Below are 21,791 nucleotides of genomic sequence, written 5' to 3'. Positions count from 1 at the left end.
TTTTGTACTCAAGAAGTGTTTCTTTTTTTTTTTTACACTTAAGTGAATAAACTTTGAACATGAAAAGGCACTTAAAATAATGAAGAAAGTCAGATATGTTACCCAAAAAATCTTTCGTATTTACTTACTAACAAAGTAGAGCCTACTCATAATGAGGGGACTGTTTAAAAAAAAAAAAAAGACAATTTAGATGATACAAACACACTTTATTTAACACTTCATGAAGTCAACAGTCTCAGAGAACTGCAAAATGGGACAGAAGGCCGGAAACTTTTAAACAATTTTTCTCTTCTTAATTGAAAATATCTGGCTGAGGCCACATATTTCATCTTATTTGGGGTGAGAAGAAAGGAGAAAAAAACGTGTAGAGTTGGCTTGGCATTTGGGGACTGGCTGACTGGATATACTGCATTTTTGGTCAAACAGAATTCACAGGGATACAAAAATCATATTTGGTTTTCTGTGGCCCCCCAGGTAGAAGCAACTCCATCTTGGGCCTGGAAAGTTATTTCAGCAAAACTAAGACATTATCTGCTTCCACCCCCTCAGTTTCTATCTCTAAAATTTGCAAACCCTTTTGCAGTCACAAAATATCAAAAATTCCATTGAATATCAAACATTCCCTTTCCTTATCTGTACTCTTCCCTCTCTCTTTAGCCTTTTTGTTCTCATTCATAATTTTTCCTCTCTTTTTGGCCTCTGCCCAAGGCACTTTTCTTTCTCCTGCTTCTTTGTTCTTTTATTGTATTTATCAAAGTTAGTCTTTTTCTTTTAAAGATTTATTTGGGAGAGAGAGAGAGCACAAGCAAGGGGGGGCAGAGAGAATCTCAAGTAGACTCTGTACTGAGCCTGACATGGGGTCAATCTCATGACCCTGGGGTCATGACCTGAGCCAAAACCAAGAGTCAGATGCTTAACCAACTCTGCCACCCAGGCACCCCTCAGAGTTGGTCTTGATTAGAGTCATTTATGTGTTTATCTGACTCTCTCACTAGTTCGTGAGCCCCTGAAGAAAGGAGCCCATTTCTTGTTTGTCCTTGTCACCCCACGTTCAGTCAGTGCCTAACACTGAAATACTGTTTGCTTTCAGTCATATTCTAAAGAAATTACTAAAAATCTTCTTCTTCTTCAGAACTCATTGATGGGAAATTGAGAAAAGTTACCCAGCCACCATAAAATTACCCCAGCAATTGGAAAAAAAAAAAGAGAGAGAGAGAGAGAAAGCCGCCAGAACTCCTGTTTCTACCTGTTCATAACAAAGACCCATACACATATGTCCATCAGCGAAAAGGATGTTCTGGTAATAAGTAGAATGTAAGCCCAGAAGGGCATGGATTTCCTCTCTACTTTCACATCCCCAGCACCCAGAAAGTCACACAGTTAATAATTCATGGACCACAATAGTTGGCTAGTTACATGCTAGGTACTTTTAAAAGTGTTTTTCGTGGATTGAATAATTCAATCCTAATAACAATGCTTTGAGATAAATACTATTCCTCTTCCCATTTTACAGATGAGGGAACAAGGAAGGTATGTAACTTCATCAAAATCATGCAACCATTAAGTGGTTGTTAATACTGGCCTTGGTACTTGCATCACAATTGGATGTCTCAAAAAAGTCAGTGCTTTCTGCTGATGCTGATTTTCTGGGTTCCCTGTGGCCAAACACTTCATTACTCTCCAATGCCCATTTTGCATCTGTAAAATGGCAGCGATAAAACATACCTGTTTCACCAGGGTGCTGTACAGCTCCACTAATTACCAACGGGTAGCTCATTTTGCAAACATGAATCCCCCATCACAGTTCATTATTCTTACATCCAGTATTTAAAGGCACTGTGACTGGTGAAGTCTTTTCCTTAAAAGTTCTCTTGTTAATTTTTACCAGAGTCAGCAGTTTTTAGAATTTTTTTTTGTTCAAGAGAATTCATCATGAGAAAGGAAGCACTTCTTATGTCTACATGGTCAGTACTATCTATGTAAAATAATTGATGTATCTACCACTATTTCACCTAGTTTACCAATAAAGTACCTATAAGTTTTCTATAAAATTTTATAATTTCATGTCATGAGAACAGTGTATTGTTTTTTTTTTTTAAAGGTGAGATTTGTGGGAAATTTTTAATTATGGGAAATATTTTCATCTCCCAGGGATGATTTAAGGGAGACTCTTTTGAGAGAAGGTTGCATTTGTGGTGTCCTTTATGAAGTCACATACTTCTCAATACCAAACTTTATACAGGCCTCTTTCTTTCTCCCCACCTCTCTTATTCTACTTTCTCAGGATAGTTTTTCCCCAGATAACAATTCAATAAATCTTGCTCTTTCTTCCTAAAGATATATAATCAGTAAATCTGCATCTTCATTTGATTAAAAATATATGAAGAAATTATTGAAGAAATAATCAACTGAATACAACTTTTGTTGTATTTCCTTCACTTTGGTGTTTGCCCAAGGGAAGAAGAGAAATTTCTCTTCACTTCCATAAATGCTACTCTTACCTTCATCCACTCTTTGGGTACAGAAACATATCTCCTTCATTCTTTGCACCCTCCTTCCCCTGTGGCCATCTCTAACGTGTACATTTTTTGAAAAAGATTTTATGTATTTATTTGAGAGAGAGTGCACAGTGAGAGAGAGAGAGGGAGAGGGGCAGAGGGAGAAGCAGATTCCCCATTGAGCAAAGAGCTCCATCTCAGGATGCTGGGATCATGACCTGAGTGGAAGGCAGGCTCTTAACACACTGAGCCACACAGGTGCCCCTAACTTGCACATTTTGTAATCTAAATGTAAACTTGCATGTAAACTTAAGTGTGGTTATTACACAGGAACTAAGGAAAGTGGGATTGAGGAGGGCATAACGATCACCCAGAGCACATGAAGAGCTTTTTGAAATGTGGACTATGATTCAGTTGACTGGAGGTGGGTTGACACCATGGGGAATAGGGTGAGGATTTACGTTGGAAACAAGCTCCCAGGCAATGCTAGCAGTGCTGCTCTAAGGACCAAGCTTTGAATTGTAAGTTTCCAGAGGCCCTGATTCTCTGTTACCTCGGGGAATATAATCACAACCCTTTAAACATACTCATGAATTTAGACATTGCACCATCTTTGTAACTGGCTAAGACATTTATAGATGCTATACGATGCATATGATATTAGAACCTAAAATATTAGTTTGAAGGAAAACACAGTAAATAAAGGACAAGTCAGTTTCAGATACAATCGAGTGCTTCTATTGAAGTCAGCAAATTCCTGAGCTGTTAAATAAAGTTTTGTGTTCTTTTTTTTCCTTTCTTTTTTATAATCCTTATTTGTTGCGGTGTCCACCACAGAGAAATTGGATATGAGCATTTGGTACTAATTAAAACAACATTACCTGATAGAAAATGGACAACAAGGGAATTTACTGATACAAACACTCATTATGGAGATTTCATAGCCAATTTCCGTGTTGTGCAGCAAACACCACACTGCATAGAAGCCTGTCTAGTTTAGTGAGCCCAGGGAGTCCCATGGTGCCTGGAGCAGAGATTCTTGTGATAGCAAGCCTGGGACTGGTGCCAGCACTGCATCAAACGCAGCATCTGTATGGTTTTCACATATCAAAATAGAAAGAAATTTAAAAGCACAGAGTCTGCATGCACATGAAAATTACAAGTGTCTACTAACTATTCTAGCTCTAAATTCTGTCCATCTTCCTAAGAGTTATACTATCTTTATCTTTTGATTGCTTTGAAAAATGAATTCATTTGGAATAATAGAAGCTGGGCTTAGTATGTGTAAGTTCTGGTATATCCAAAAAAAGGGAAAAATTAAGTGGGGAGAACTAAGTACTCTTAACTATACTTCATTCAAAACTTTAGAATATACCTCAATCTATGGACTGAAATAAAAGTTATAAACATAACGAGTGTCAAAACGTATGTTCTGTTTCCAAGAACAATCAAACAATACTCCTTCCATCATGCTCAGAGGGCCTGGGATTCTTTTGGTGAAATAGTCATCAGAAGTACAATTGCCGCCTGATGTTCTGTGTAGTACTAGGTAAGGATGCACATTCGTTAGCCACACTTCTGCCTGCTTCTTGTGTTATATTTCAAACAGCTCTAAGCTCCACAGCATTGTAATTCAATTTCACATCCTAAAGTCAGAGTCAGTCACTTTGATATTCCTGGGCATCCTTTTCTTAAACTGCTTCCTCATCACTTTCCTGAATTTCATGTCTTTCTTTTTTGATGAGGTTAGGGTAAACTAAGTTGTTTCCCAATTCCGAAATCCCATGGTTACATAAGCTTATTATTTTTATTGTGTCTTGCTTTGCTATGCAATGTGGTAGTAGATAATCAGAGTAATGAAAGAATGAGAGATTTAATGTTTCTGATGAAAATATGAAATATTTTTAAAATTATGGAAAAGTATGTACAAACCTTAAGGATGAAAGAATCATCCAATCTCTTCAGTAGTCTATAAATCTATATATTTTACAATCAAGTTTTACATTTCTTTTTTTTTTTTAAGATTTTATTTATTTTATTCGACAGAGATAGAGACAGCCAGCGAGAGAGGGAACACAAGCAGGGGGAGTGGGAGAGGAAGAAGCAGGCTCCCACTGGAGGAGCCTGATGTGGGGCTCGATCCCACAACGCCAGGATCACGCCCTGAGCCGAAGGCAGACGCTTAACTGCTGTGCCACCCAGGCGCCCCTAGGTTTTGCATTTCTAAGAGAAAACTGTGACTATTTAAAAATGATTAATTACTCACATATATTTCTACCTCCTCTTAAAAATTATTGTTAAGAGGGAAAAATAATGCAGTTCAACATACAGCTTAGAGTAGAGGTTATAGAAACCACCACAATATCAAATTATCGGAGGATCACAAATGTCCCTTCGAGTTGGGGGTGGGGGTAAGGTGGTGGGAAGGAATGCTAGAAACTATTCTAGGAAAAATATTTGCACTGATGCCTACCAAAATCAGTGTAGTCTTACGGTACGCAAAAATAGTATTTTTCTATTATATTTTTATTCCTTCAAAAAATCCCTTCTGGGGAATAACAAGAACAAATTCAAACTTCCTCTAAATTTCTGATCTGGTTTGGTGAAATTCATACAAAAATATCACTGACAGACACCAATTTTTCTAATGTAATGTTGCCTTGAATTCATATTGCATTCAGCCTTCAAAGCACTACTCTTCCATTAGCAGAAAATGTAAATATAATGTTGCTACTTTTGAAAGTTAAATATAAAAGTCAGACATCTAACTTTCCATCCCAAAATGATGAAAGAGTAAATACTACTATATGATGCCTGTAGGTAAATCTTGCCAGATTTTCTAATATAGATTTTAAGCTAAGAGCTGCAATTATATTGTGTTATCTAACCCTTAGCAAGTTTTTCCTTGATCACTGGCCTTATTAAAATGTTGACTGAATTGTATTCCCTGGAGAGGAATGTAAGATTTGCTTATTTTAAAAATACAACCATATTTTTGCCTGTTCTTTAAACAATTACAGTGTGGGGCCAGAAGTACAAACATAATTACCAATTCATAAATTTACCCTTTCTCTTCTGATACTCTACTGCTACTCTCTTTCATCCAGCACTTAATAAGAAGATCTACACATTGAACATAGAAGCATTTATTTCTTCTGAGGATTTTGAAACCTGTAATTATATGAAAGATGCTATGAAATTATCTTGAACTACTTCCCATAAAAGACGGGGTGGCGGTTTACAGAATACCTTGTTTGGCTCCATTTTCCTTGAGGGATTTATTTAAGGAATATTGCTGAGGAAATTTGGACCATACAGAGGGTAAGGCAGGATAGTAACTTTTCTTGGTAGCCAATCAGGAATTTGGTGGGCTTTCCTCCCAGAAATAGCTCACTTCAATAAATACTTTGTGAAGGGTGTATATGTGTTTTTAAACTCTGCATATTTAAGCACTGTTTTTATAAGGCTCTGTAGATTCCAAAATATTGTAATATTATAAAGAAAATTCAACATTTTAATAGAAATTTTCCATAAGAAGTATGTGAGCTGCTCCATGTCCCTGCTGCCTGACTCGATTCGCAGATTTTTTACTGCCAGAGGGGAAGTCTAACGTTCAAGATTTGTAGTGTATCCAGAGTTAGGAAACCAGCCCTTATTCACTGCAAGACTAACATTTGATTTCTGTCGGATGGATTAGAAAAATAAAAAGGAGTTGGAAGCTGAAATGTTTGTACATTTCTGATCCTTGAAACTACTTTTAGTAGAGAGTAGAGTGAAACTTGACTGAAAGTAGAGAACAAAGTCTTGGTGTTAATAATTAAATTAGATTATGAAAAAAAAACAAAAATAATACTGGCATTTGCTGAATACGCTACCTATACTAACTCATTTCAAGCCATGTTGATTAGCTGCTAGCTAATGAGAAGCATCTACCTACTTCATGAGTACAAGTTAGATTTCAGCCTCCAGCTGGCCACTTAGTAAGAAACTGTAATAAAAATATATTTATATATTGATAAAACATTAAAAGTGACTAGACTATTGTTTATTTCATTTGTCTTCTATTCCTTAGTTAATTTTTGGTGCCTCTGTGGTCAATTCATCCTGATATTTATGAAATAAATTTTTGACCCATAAGAACAAAAATGTACTATAACTGAAAATCATAAAGCAATTGAAATGAAACTAAACTGGGTAGTTCTACTATCAACGCTGCCTCTAACTAGTTGTAGACCTTGGACAAGCCCTTAAACTTCTCAGTTTCCCTCAGCCAAATTGAAAGTGGCCTTAATGGTATTATTTTAAAACTCCCTCTCAGCTCCTACAATCAAAAGTAGTAATACTCTATCTAGTCATAGTGCATTTTGACAGATCTGTGTTAGAACTCAGGCTTTGACACTAATTGACTGTATGACCATAGCAATTATTATTTCCCTAACCTTGAATTTCCTCATTTGTTAGGAGAGAAATGATAACAACCAAAGAAGCTATTATGAAGAATAGAGTAAATGATACTCTTAAATATAAACCATCTTACTTACTACTTGGCAAGAATAAGTATTCAATACATATAACATACTAAAATTGGTATTAGTTAAAATATTGGTACCAGCTTGGGTTTCAAATGGTTTCAGTTCCACATTAAGATCCTAAATTTTTGTTATCCAAACAGAATGACATCGTATCCAAACTGCACCAAAAGGATTATTCTGTTCTATGGATAATACGGCAATAAGACAAACAAGTATAAAGATAGTAGCTAATACAACTATGTAGTAAACTGCAGAGCAGAACCAGTTCCTGCATTTAAAAATACATCCACATTAATGTTAACCAGTTGATACTATCCCATAATATTTTTGTATTGTCACTGAAGAAGTTTTAGTATAAGCATGATAACATTTTAATTTGGGAAATCACAAAATCAATTTCTTAACGTGTGAATTTACATATTCTTCAACTGTAAAACTTTTGACATTAAATAAGAAACAATTTTTTTCTTACAAATTAGATATAAATGTATAGTAGTATGGGCAGAAACATAGAAAAATAGTTGTATTATGATTATGCCTTCCAAATGTATATTAAATATATTGGTGACAACTTAGGCTGTATTTAACTTTGATAAAGGATTCTTGCTCTTCTGTATAAAACAAGTTTTTAATATATGAGAACAATTCTTTAGGCATGATGGTCTACTTATTTTGGCAGATTTTATTATTCCATTACTACCTAGTTGGGGTAAATAACTCTAACGTGTCTGCCTTCTCATGTCTTCCCTCATGGTTCTTGTTTCTTTTGTCGTCTTTCTTCTTACTCCATAAGGGCCAAAGTATATTGTGCACAGGATGTGTGGCAGCCAAACATTCTCTTTCCCTCATCTACCATCCTTGCAATAGTAGTCTTCTCTCTTTATTAATCATTTATGAAAATAGATATATATCAAAAAGTAGGCAATATAGTGGTAAATAAAGATTTCATTTGCAAACCGATTTCCAAACTGAAAGCATGAAAATCCTCTTAGAATTACAGAATTTAAAAATATTAATGGTCATTAGGGCAGATTTAATCTAGCTCTGATGTATATTAGCATGCTAGACCCAGAATAATTGTGGCTTCTGTGACATTGGCCAAGACCACAATACAGGTATCCTGAATGCAAGGCCAGCTCTCTTCTAATATTCCATATTGTCTCAGAAAGCACCACCATTTGGAAGATGTTATTTAATATGCTACCCTTATAGGAAAAGATACTGAACATTAACCTCATCTAAAGATCAACTGTATTAGTTTTCTGTTACTGTGTAACAAATTACCCAAATGCTTAGCAGCTTACAATAATGAATATGTATTATCTCACCAAGTATCCAAGAATCAGAAATCCAAGAGTGGCTCAGCTGCGTGGTTCTGCCTCAGGGTCTTCCGTGGGGTTGTAGTCAAGTTATTTGGGGCTGCAGTCAGCTGAAACTGAGGTTAGGGAACCCTTTTTTCAAGCTCATTGATGTGAGAGGAAACTTCAGCTGTTCATCAAGTGGACTTGATCACATAAAAAAAGAGTGCAATATCTTTTATAATCTAATTTTAGCAGTTACTGTCACCTCTGTCATAGTCTATTGGTCATACAGACCAACCCTGGTAAAATACGGGAGGGGATTGCATAATGGGGTAAACACTAGAAGAGGGTCAATCTTAGAAGTTGGTCACTGTATCGGTCTTGGAAGGATCTGTAGTGCTTCAATTTGGCTTCACCAGAAAATTGTGAGGAAATGCTGTGTAACTATTCTGAAATACCATGTCTTTTAAAACATTCTCTAGATAGCTCAATGATATGGCCATTACATTTTTTAGAATTTTCTTAGAAGATTTTACTATGCTGTCCAAAACTCAACATATAAAAGCCCAACTTCATACATATAACAGATCTCTTTTTTTCAAATAACTCTATCATGTCATTTAAGTAGCCCATGTAGTTATTTTTCTATCTCTAAAATAAAAGTAAAATAAAAAAAAACTAACTACATTTCCAAGTAAACAAACCCATTCATAATCCTCACGATGAAGCTTAGGCAGAAAAACTTATACCTTTGGCCTTATATTCGGCTATAATTAAGGATATATGTTGCTTTGACTCTTGCAAGACCTTAACAATTTCTGATAGTTCAAGTAGATCAGATCCCGTGAAAGCACAATTCCCCTGGCCTTTCAAAAGGATAAAGCTGCCCTTAGAAACAATAGAAGCCTTTGCTCACTATATAAATACTCCTGGATAGTAAAGATATATAGGAATGTAGTTAATATTTTCTAAATAACTAAAAATTTAATTTATGAAAGAGATCTCTAAACTTGATTTTACGAACCAACCAGTGCCTTCTCAGGTCATTAAAAAATAAAATATTTGAACTTTTTCCCAAATAAGTATTAATTAAAATATCAAAAAATATGTCAAGTGCTGTGCCACATAGCTCTTATAAGGAGCCATGGGAAGATAATAGATTAACTCATCATATGGAAAAAACTGGGCAAAAGAGTTGCATGAATCTGTGTGTGTGTGTGTGTGTGTATGTGTGTGTGCAAATATAAAATTAAATCAAGAAAGGTCATTTCCCAAGAAATTTATATTCTTGGGAATATGTCTATATTAGATTTATATTATCTGATATATTCAAATAAATGTCTTAATAAAGACAAGGCTAAAAACTGAGGCATTTCTCTGCTTCAACCAATCCTCTAAACTCTGATATTTAGCTCATCTTTTCTAATTGTCAATCAGTACATCTCTTTACAAAGAAATTTTGTTTGAGAAATGCCTTACTTTCTTAATTTAGAAAGATACTTAACATCCTCAAGAAATGCATCAGACCTTTAAAATTTAGAAAAAAATAATTACTACAAAAGTGCTCTGGGAGTTAAACTATTACAGCAAAATTCTTTTAGCTTATTCCCGCATAGTAAGCGATGTGTAGTAAGCTGCTTCATTTCCCGGCTCTGCTATTATTATCCTGATTCCTCAGGGAAAAGCTTAAGTGTCTTAGATTCTCAAATGAGGGGGAAAAAAACCTAAGTCTGTTATCTGCTTCAAATAAGTAGAAATAATTATGAGGCTTCTCTGACCAGATATAATTTTTTCCTTGGAGAATAAAGCAAGGTCCCTTGCAACAGCCATTATTAATGGCACTGATATAATTACTATTTGAAAAAAGGAAATCTGCCCAGAAAAATCAATTATAAACCACCAAATGTTCCTTGGACTTTTCAGAGAGATTCTCTGCCTATTGTCCCTCATGACCTCTCCATTAAGAGAATGGTTGGCTCTACTCCTAATGGTTGCCTTCAATTATTTACAGGGGATTTCTAAGCTTTGGTATTTCATATTAAAATGGCCTGGAGAGCATTTCCTGATTGTCTTTCTTGCAGAACAGAAGAGTCACTCTGGGTAAAGTAGTAATCCAGGTGGCCTTGCTCTAAAAAAGGTGACTCAGAACCCTCTCCAAATAACACTGCTTGTCGTGCAAACATTGGTTCTCATAAAATGAAGCAAGCAATGTATGGTGATGTTACTGTCACTGAAAAGTTTCAGGAAAAAATAGTTAAAATAGTCATTAGGAGTAGTTATCTGTAATCTAAAGAAAACCTGGTTTTTGTTTGTCTGCGTTTGTCACCTCCTTTGTTTTTAACTAGTCACATTCCACTTCCCTCAGCATCAGCTCAGAGTGTCCCATTACCATCATCCAATATTAATTAGTCTCCTGATGTGACTGGTGTGTTGTAATTCTGTCTTGTCTATTCTTTGGCACCTTGAAGTTTGTAAAATTTTCTAGAAGAAAATAAAGCTGAAGACACAATTTGAAATAAAGACAAACTGTATAGAATCATATAAAATATATCCCAGGCATGATACGTGTTGAGGTCAGGATATAACTTTGTGGAAGTGTCAAAGAAACTTGAACTCATTCCTTGTAATGGTCACCAACTTGATCATCTACATCTTTTAATTACAAAATCCTACCATGTTTTTTTGACAAAGGCTATAGACAAGAAGTATTTTTTGTTTGTTTTATTAGATGAACTTATTAAGGAAGTGGTCTTTGGATTGAATAAGATCTGGGACTTGTAGGAAATTCATTTAAGGTGTTTATTTGTAGCAGACCAAAAGACATTTCAAAACACATTCATGTACAGTCTCTGATCTCTATCCTTTGTTAAATTAGATGATCGTAAACAAAGTGTCTGCAATGCAATATATAAGCCCATATTCTGTCTTCAAAACAACTTTGGTTGACATTATTGTCTACTGATTTATTCAACAGCCTTTATTTTTAAAAGCACTCATATTTTTCTACTTGAGCAATATTTGAGGAAAAATCTAATTTTCTGACTTTAGTGTTACATAGTTTATTGTCAAAAAATAAAATATATTTCTCAATTTCACTTAATTGCCAGAACTTTTGCACCTAATTTTTGGCCCAAGTATGGTAATCTGCAGAATACAGAAATCTAAAATACCCACTCCTTTTTTATTCTTACAAGTGAACACTTTGCTTTGCATTAATATTTTGTTTTAATATAGGACAAAGTGAAGAATAAAGACAGGAATGGAAAGAAGAAACTAAAATATATTTTATGCCCCTGAGCCTGACATTTTTGCTGCCTGTCTGGCAGCAAATCCAGAATTTCTTCTTTCACACCATGCTACACCCTGAACATTAAATCCAAGACTCTTTTGCAACTAAAGTTACGTTAGAATTTAGAGTTAAGTGAACTTCTGTAATAAAAATCCTTTGTGGATACAACTTTAAATAATTAAAGAGATAAAACATTTTCATTTTTGGCTTAGGTACCAGCCCATAATGGGGAGACACTTAATATTAACAACTGTGGCAAAATGGGAAGACAAAAGCCTTCTAGGCAAAGAGAATACTTTTGTGAAAACCCAAGACAGAAGAAAACCCAAGGAAGTTGTCAGGTTCAAGGAAGAGTTTACTAAGTTTGAATACATTAAGGGGGAAGAGGAGATAGGCTTGGAGTGCAGAAGCAAGCCAGGTCCCCTGCCCTCTCCTCCTTCCTTTCTTCCTTCCTTCCCTCATTGAACAAATACCTATCAAACATTGACGTGTGGAGCTGTTTAGCACTGCAAATTTGGTTTAAGGATGATATTAAATATTTTAAGTAGTGTTTTATTAGATTTGGTTAAATATGCTTAAGATATAATTAACTGTCATTAGAAATGTCATGTCTTTCACTATTATAGAATATCTTTATGTCTTTCATTAATAGCATTTAAACTTTCAATTATTTTTACCCAACCCATCACTCAGGAAATTAATTTTATACCTCTCATCCACTTACTTTCCTTTTTCAATGCCCAAATCAAGAAATGTGTTTATAAAATGTCTTTCTTTAACATGTTTGCAATCACAATAGTACAATTGATTCATAAATTTTATTTCCCAAAATATTTAGTTTGGGATGAATCCAAGCAAAATATTGCATTGTTTCAAAATAGAAAACATTTTAGGAACTGTAGATCTATGATCAGATGTGTATCTTAAAAACAATTATAGTTCCCATATATCTTTCATTGCAATTTTATTTTATTTTAAACATATGTGTCAGTTACAAAGTAAAGACGATTTTTGCAGGGACAAAAGGGAATCGCAAGTTACTGCAGTCCTTTTTGTGACCATGCATGTCTCCACGTGCTAGATTGTGAGTCTTCTTGAAATCATGTTTGATTCAGTTTTACATCTCCAGCATTTAGTACTTGGCCAGATATAATGTAATAATATGAATGAATGATTTGTTACTCCTAAACTTCCACTTTCTTTTCTCCTATGTTTTTGGGGATTCTATTGAAAAAAGGCTCTATGTCACTTAGTCTTGGGAGAAAGAGACTTACTGTTTTCTAGAATGATGGCAGACTAAGTATTCCTAAAGTCTCTTTCTTGGCAAAATAAATAGGTGTGTATAATGCATACTCTTCATGGTTATTTTGGTCTCACAAAAGCTAAAGGTAAATTTCAAGTATTTGTTTCTGCCTGTCCAAAATAATAATAATAATAATAATAATAATAATAATAGTAATAGTAATAGTAATAATAGTCTGAGAGTGGAGGAGAAACACACTGTCAGTCTGGTATGATGGGCTTTCCCAGAGAGCAGATTTCTCAGTATTCTGAAAGCACCATTATGAAAATTAGAGCATGAGGCCACCAGCTAGGAGGACGAACTCATCCTGGGTTTCCTGTGCTGAGCCAAGATGCTCAAGGAAAACTGAAGTGGCACCATTTCATCAGCAGCCCCCTGCTGCTCACAGACATACAAGTAAGTCCTCTCTGGAGAAAATGTAGGACTCAATGACACCACAGATTATGATGAGTCAATAATATCATAATCAAAGAACACTAAGCACAAGAGAAAACAAGAAGACAGAAATGAGTCATCAGAAACAGTCAGCGACTGATTTAGAATCACGCAGACTAAATATGTTAAAGAATCATACATAGAACAGTTATATATAGAATGTTAAAAAAAATAGCAAATGCAATCATGAAAATGAGAGAGAGACGAGAAGAATAGGTAGATTAGGGGAAAAAGGGACTTATAAAATGAAAATATGTGATTATTGTAAGAAGAAACTCAACCAGTGGATTAAACATTTATTCATTTACATATAAATGATATATATGTCTATGTATATAAGATGCATATGTATATAGGTATACATATATAAAATGTATATATACACATATGATAAACAGTAAGAGGAGACATTTAGTAAACTTGAAGATGTATCTGAAAATGTTGCCCAGAACTCAGCCCAAAGAGACAAGTTAAAGGAAATTTTATAAAAGAGGAATAAAGGGATGTGAAAAATAGAATAACGAGATCTAATATACACTAAACTGGATTCTAAGAAAGAAAAAACAAAAGGAATGGAGAGCATGCAATACTTACACGCATAACGACTATGAATTATCTAGAACCAGTGAATCCACAAAGTATAATATATTTAAAATAGGAAAAATAACTCATGTCTAGAAATTTTTTAGTAGAACTGTAGAATATAAAGAAATAGACAAAGGGGACAATTTTTAAATTAGTGAGACTTATTTGTCATTCTGTTGACAAAGGAAGGACAATTAGAATTAAAGCAGACTTCTTAGCAAAACAGAAAGCAGAAAATTGAAGAATATTACCTTCAAATTTTTGATAGAGACCATTCGTCAACCCAGAATCATCTATGAACAAGGGTAAAATAAAGACATTTAGAGATAAACAGAACTTTTGTCATCAAAAGACCTACCATGGAGGAACTCCTAAAGGATGGCTTCAGTAAAAAGGAAAATTTTTCTAAAAGGAGCATATGAGAAGCCAAAAATGAATAAATTAAATAGTAAATACACACATAAATCTGAACAAACATTGTGTGTAAAAAATAATATTTCAATAAGAACAAGTATTGGGTAAAAATAGCATTCATGGGTCAAAGAAGAAACGATAAAGGAAATTAAAGTACTTCTAATGGAACGGTAATGAAAATATTACGTAGCAAAGAGCATGCCATATAGTGTAAGAAGTACAGAAATGGAAATTCATAACAAGTTTCCATGTTGTAAAATAATAAATTCCCCAAATTAATGAGCTAAGTATTCTACTTATGAATTTAGCAGAAGAAAAAAAGGGATAAACCCAGGGAAAATGGAAGGAAAGAAGTAATTACAAGAGTAGAATTAAGAAAATACCAAAAAAAGATACTAAAGAGAAGATCAACAAAACCAAAAGTTGAAGAGATTAATCAGTTATATAAAACTTGAGATAGACTGATCAGAGTAAAAAAACAAACTAAAAATTAATGGGAATAATAGTGGGGATAAAACAACAAATATTGTAGGGATTGAAAAGATAATGAGTTTACCAAGATCAACTTTATGCAAATAATGTAAAAACGTGTGTAAACTAAACGAAAGTTGCATAAAAATATTATTTACTAAATATAATTGAAGTCAATAACTTGAATAGTGATTTAACTATTTAATAGGTATACTAGTTATTTAACTAATAATTTGAATAGGTGGATAAAATTGCTTTAAAATTCAGAGCTTCTGGTTTAAATAGTTTTAGAAGTCATTTTACCATCTTTCAAGGAGCACATCATTCCAAACATATGCAAACACTTCCAAAGAACAGGAAAAAAGAGGGAATTCTGTGAAATGCATCCTATATGATCAGAATAACCCTAACTGAAAGAGAACCTCAGGAGAAATAATTACAGGCAAAGCTCAGAAACATAATTACAAAATTCTAAACTAAATGCTAGCTAACTAATCAAGCAGATTATAAAACAAACAAACAAAAAGAGTAGATTTATTTCAAAAATGCATGAGGGCTTTAACAGAAAATAATTTATAAATATAATTTATGTTAGCAAATTAAAGGAGGAAGTTCTCAATAGATGCAGAAAAAGCATTTGATATCTAATACCTGTTCTTGAGTATAATTCTTAGAAAACTAGGAACATAAGATAACTTCCCTAAGGTAATTAAAATCAAGAAAATATCCTTCTTAGGGAGAAAATGTTAAAGTAAATCTCCTAAAAACAGAAACTATATGAAAATGCCTGCTATCATTGTTTCTATTAAATATTATAGGTTCTAGCATTTCAATTAGATAAAATAAGTAATATAATCATATAAATTGTAATCTGTATCTCAGATTATGACTTTCTACATGGAAATTTTCACCAAATATATATACAAGTTGTTTAAGTAATTAGGCTGTATCAAGGTGGCTGGCTATAAAAATTCAATTGCATTTCTACATACCAGCAGCAAACAGCAAACATAAGTTTCAAAGAAATTACAATTGTAACAGCAACATAATCTGTGAAGTATTTGGGAATAAATCTAAAATATATCTCAATATATACAAAACCATTGTAAAACTTTACAGACATTTAAAACACTCAAGTAAATGGAGAGTCTGCATTCATGGATCAGCGAGACTATCATAGAAAGGTCATTTTCCCTCAAATGATGTGTAGACTCAATCCAATTCTAACAAAAACTCTCACATGTCTTTTTGCAGAAATTGACAACTGACTCTAAAATTAATGTGGCAATGAAAATAAAAGAGGGACAATGGGAGGGGCGCCTGGGTGGCTCAGTCAGTTAAACGTCTGACTCTTGATTTCAGCTCAGGTCTTGATCTCAGGGTGGTGAGTCTGAGCCCCATGTTGGGCTCGGCATGGAGGAACAATGGATGAACAAGACATTTCTGATGAAAATAAGTCAATTACATCCCTCGACAGACATGAAGATTTACTCTAAAGTTTAATCATTAATGCTAAGTGACGTTGCTATAGAGTGAAACAACATGATGAATGTAACCTAACAGAGAACCCAGAAGCAGACCTACATATGTATGGACCTTAAGCATATGACAGAGGTATCACCGCATATCATGAGGAAAAGAATGGCTTATGCATTATACAATGCTAGGCAATCTGTATTGGAAGAAAAAAAAAAAGAAACGAACTAGATTGCTAACTCAAACCACCTATAAAAATTAAGTCGAAATATTCAATGGACATAAATAAGATTAAAAAACCTTTTTAAAAAAGACTTTATTGATTCTTTTTAGAGAGAGTGAGAGAGAGAAAGAAAGAGAGCATATGGGGGAGGGGCAGAAGGAGAAGGAGAGAAAGAATCTCAAGCAGATTCCCCACTGAAAGTGGAGCCAGACATGGGGCTCAATCTCATGACCATGAGATCATGAACTGAGCCAAAATCAAGAGTCAGGCACTTAACCAACTGAGCCGCCCAGGTGTCCCAAGAAAAAACTTTTAAAATAGAGTAGTTTTAGAATATTTTAGAAGAAAAATATGGAATAATATTTTTCTCACCTAGAATAAGGAAAAGATTTCATAAATGAAATGCAAGTCATTATGATAAAAGACAAATTGATAACTTTAATTAATTTATTTTAAGAACTCTTTCTTTCAAAAGACCCTCCTAAGATTGTGAAAAGATAAGCCTAAAGTAGAAAATATATGCCATATATATATATATATATATACATATATATATATATATATATACACTAGCAAAGGAATTGTTATTCAAAATATATAAAGGGGCACCTGGGTGGCTCAGTTGGTTAAGCATCGGACTTTTGATCTCAGGGTTGTGAGCTCAGGCCCTGCACTAGACACCACACAGGGTATGGAGCCTACTTAAAAAAAAAATATATATATATATATATATATATATATAAATCCTATCAAACAATAAGAAAAAGTACGACCTAATAAAAAATATCAACCTATGAAACTTGAAACTAACTAACCAAATAAATAAAATTGATATTTTGAGTAAAAAAATATCAACCTATATTTAAAAATGCTCAATTTCATTAATAGTAAAGAAAATGTGAATTGAAACCACAATGAGATAACATTTTATACACACTTATTAGCAAAATTAAGAAATCTGATATTTTTAAGAATTGAAGATGATGTGGAACAATAGAAACTCTTATGTTGTTAGAATGGGTGTAAATTGATAAATCATTTGGGGTAATATTTTATAAATTTCTATATTTTCATATCCAATGACTCCACAATTTCACTGCTATGTATATACCATAAAGATCTTACATGTGTGCTTAAGACAATATCCTAGAATCTTTAAGGAAGCATTTTGTTGTTGTTGTTAGTTGGGTTTTTTTTTTTTAGGTTTTTATTTAAATTCCAGTTAGTTAATATACAGTGTAATATTAGTTTCTGGTATACAATATAGTGATTCAACAATTCCATACAACACCAGGTTGTGTGTGTGTGTGTGTATGTGTATATATACACATACACACACACACACACATATATATATATCACATCTTCTTCATCCATTCATCAGTCTATGGACACTTGGGCTGTTTCCATGATTTGACTATTGTAGATGATGCTGCTATAAAAGATGATGCTGTTGGGGCACATGTATCCCTTTGAATTAGTTTTTTTGTATTTTGGGGGTAAATACCTGGTAGTGCAATTACAGGATGGTAGGGTAGTTCTATTTTTAACTTTTTGAAGCTTCTCCACACCGTTTTCCAGACCGGCTGCACCAGTTTGCTTTCCTACCAACAGTGCAAAAGGGTTCCCCTTTCTTGTTTTAGGAAACATTGTTTAAAAAATCAATTTCTGCTAGAAAGGGACTAAATTATAGTATAGTGGGACATGAGTAATGTATAGTAGTGAAAATGAATGTATAAATGTGCTTGAACATAATGTACAAATGCATGGTATGAACAGTGTAATGTCACAATATGATAAACTTAGAAACATAATGCAGTCTCAGAAGACTACATACAGTATAACAATATTTGTAGAAATTTCAAAGACCTGCAAAACTAAATACTGTGGTATTTATGCACTCCTACAGATGTGATAATACTTCACTTTTTAAGCAAGGATATGCCAGGCAGGCCTTTCTTGACAAATGCGGAACTCTTCTAACAGACAATGTTCTCTCTGGGGCTCCTGAATGCCTGGCCAAGACTTTCAGAATGGCACTGCCATCTGAGACATTTTCACCCAGTCCTGTTTCTTCACCTCTTTTTTCAGAGGAATCAGACCCTCATTGTGCATTGTGTTCTGAAAGCTCTCCTTGTCTACTTGGTGTCTTTCCCATTTTACCTACGCTTGTAATGCTGTCCACAAATATCTTCAGTTTCAACTTTATTTTGAAATGATGATGAAATGATTTGTAATCTGCTCACCAGAAGACCCAAACTTTCGCAATGATAAAACTTTAAAAAAAATTTACCCAAACGACATATGTTCCTTGAAAATACTGTTCATGGAAAAACCTTTGGGAAATGCTATTTTAAGCCAAACTTTATTGCTGCTGAGTGTAGAAATTATAAAAACATAAATGTTTGTTTTAGCTCATTCAGACTTTTATAGTAAGAAAATATTATTTTTAAATGATAACATGTATCCTTTTTTTCCTCTAAATTTTTTTCTTTATTTTCAGAATGAGGGCTGTAGAAAAATAATACTCATTGCCACAGTAAATCACTCCCAATATCTTTATTAAGTAACTGCCCTTCTGATGTGTAGTTTTGTTTATTTCACGGAAGCATGAATTTGAAGCAAGAGCTCTAAGGAAGAAAAAATAAGAGTAAATGTTTTTGTTCTATTTTTATTAAATTTTAAACATTACATAGCTCTGTAGCTAAATCAAATTAAATAATTTATTATGAAACTCTTATTCAAACTGCTGAAAAAACCAACAAAGTAGTTATAACTCATTGAGCATCACAAAATATTCTATGCCTCACAAATAACCTATAATCAGAAATATTTTGACAGCTTCATTTTTTTATTTCTGTGGATGAAAATAGTTCCAATAAACTAATAAAACCAAAACCCTTAGACTTTTTTTTTTAGCACTATGATAAAGTTCAAATTTTCCAAAGCAGTAGCTAGAAATACATAAAGAACTATAAAACTTTTCATACATTTTGACCCAGTATTTTCACTTGGAGAAAACTCTTAAGATAAAACATACCAATTTTTGGAAAGATCATTCTGTACAATTATGCCACCATCACAATTCTAATTGTTTTTTAAAATGGAAATAATTCAAAGACCTAATAAGAATATTATTAGCTAATCAAGCTGGGAATACCATATGATGAAATTCTAGAATTCAAATGTGGGAAACTATCAGAGCCTTAGAAAAATGTATGTGGAGTAATAAGTAAACTTTTAGAAATAGTTTAGAAATAAAATATTTACAGCTGTATAAAATATGACAAATTAATCATATACCTAGAGGTGACATCATAGGTGTTAAATCACAAATAATTTTTACAAAGTGAGCAACTAAAATGTCAACAATATATAAAATATCATTTCATTAATAATAAAGAAAATGTGAATTGAAATCATTCATTTATTAAAATCACATTCATTTATTAAAATAGGCTTATTAAACTGTCAGGTGACAGACACCTGTGTTAGGTATTATAAGTTTTTATTGGAATAAACCTCAAATTCTGGAACTTGCAAAAAAATAATCTTAGAATTCATTTTTCAAGTACTTACCAAGACTAGAACATATTTGGTTTCCAAATTATGATTGTATTTTTATTTGGGGCAATTAAATAATTCTTTTGGGTAGGCATATTGAAATCAAGAAGACTACATTCATTACTTTAATGATGTAAAGTTTAAATGAACCTCTCTTCATAAAGCATTCATACTGGATACTTTTTAAAATACATTTGTCTTAATGGTTTCAAATGTCCTTCCTTGGTACTCTTGTAAGAGAGGCTGAGTTAACAGCCTATTATTATGTACTCCTTACTGGGCTGTTAATAGCTTTACAGTCTTTCAAAGAATACACCTGCTGCTCATAAAAACATTTATGTTGCTACAGAATTTGGCTGTGTTTTAATATCATGTATTTGCAGTGACCTTGTAGAATCCATACTAATCTGATTTTTTAGGGGAACAAACAAAAATAGAAATCTGTCCATTTACTTGGGTATCTCAATGGAAAATTAGAAAATAATTTGATTATTGTAAGGGCTTTAATATCTGAAAAGTTGTTTTTCTTTCCTGGTTTGAACTTCCTTGGTAATTTTATATACTATTTGAGTTTGCTTAGATTTTTATTCTTGAGATTTTGTCATCTCAATTTTATGTATGTTGAAAAAGGTTTATATTCCTATATATATATATATATATATCTGTATATTTTAGTTAGGAACTGGTGACTTAAATACTATTAGAAATATCAACATTTCCACAGATTGAAAAAAAGTATTATAATTAATTTAGATCCTCCTCCAACCTTTAGTAATAGAAAATCATAAGTCTGTAATGAGGAAATGTACAGTTTTAGCTGAGGAAATATTCTGCAGTTCATGGTTGAATGCAATATAAATTAATTGTTTTTGGCCAAGTTTCAGTTGGCAAAGGCAAATTGCTCCCAGAACCTGTGTTTGATCCTTCTATTTCACACAAGGACATTTAAAGAAGACAATCAATGCAATCATTATTTCCATATGTCCCTTGATTCTTGTGATTTCGTGGGTATATCACAGCAGGTGGATGGATGAAATCTTTCTGTCCTAATTTAGTTATGCCTGAATGTGTCTAGCTATTACAACTGCTGCTATAAACAACTCCTCGGTAATTTTCCTCCTATTTAGTGAATTATGCATCGTAACAGTTTTTAATCTTAGCATGTTTAACAACTTTATATTTTAACAAAAAGACCATGTATAGCCTTAGTTCAATTTTTGGTTAGCATAGTAATGAAGGTCTTTTTTTGCTGCCCAGCAACAACATGGCAGGTAAATGGAGGTAGTTGGCAGATGTATAATCCGTCTCAGCTCCTGAAACATGTCACATTCAAAGATTATTACAAATCACTCTTTTAAGTCTCAGATTGGTGTCCTTGTACCAGTGAAGACAACATTAACTAGTCAACGTCCACAGATGCAAGGAACTGACTTGAGGCCCAAGTCACTGACTTTAAGAGAGGAGCTGTCATTTAAAGAAATCTGTCGACGTTAGTGTTATTCTTGCATATGGGTCTCACATGCACATCGAATCACCTAGGGCATCAGACACCTGGGCACTTGGCTGACCTATCCTACTAACTTTCTTGACACTGAATTGAAAAATGAAAGTTTGTGTGGTTCTACGTGATTAATTTACTAAATGACCAAAGCAATTTTCATTCACTAACACAGAATGTAGTTCATTATTAAAATTATGTC

The 21,791-nt window shown here is 33.4% G+C and overlaps 1 protein-coding gene across 3 annotated transcripts in view; it reads left to right on the top strand.

Annotated features, from left to right (window-relative positions):
• Positions 1-21,791, top strand: part of EPHA6 (EPH receptor A6) — an 814,184-nt gene that overhangs the window by 514,355 nt on the left and 278,038 nt on the right. Inside the window, exon 7 of one of the 3 annotated variants that reach the window (XM_087861712.1) lies at positions 427-474. The exons of the other annotated variants lie outside the window; for them this stretch is intronic. Within the exon in view, the coding sequence (XP_087717838.1) occupies positions 427-474 (48 nt within the window). The remainder of the gene's footprint in view (positions 1-426; positions 475-21,791) is intronic. 3 annotated transcript variants of the gene reach the window in all.

Source organism: Ursus americanus, chromosome 4 (assembly GCF_024610735.1).
Source record: "Ursus americanus isolate L20-20 chromosome 4, mUrsAme1.1.p, whole genome shotgun sequence".
Lineage (NCBI taxonomy): Eukaryota > Metazoa > Chordata > Mammalia > Carnivora > Ursidae > Ursus > Ursus americanus.
The sequence above is the reverse complement of the archived record's forward strand: the minus strand, read 5'-3'. Positions and strand labels throughout refer to the sequence as shown.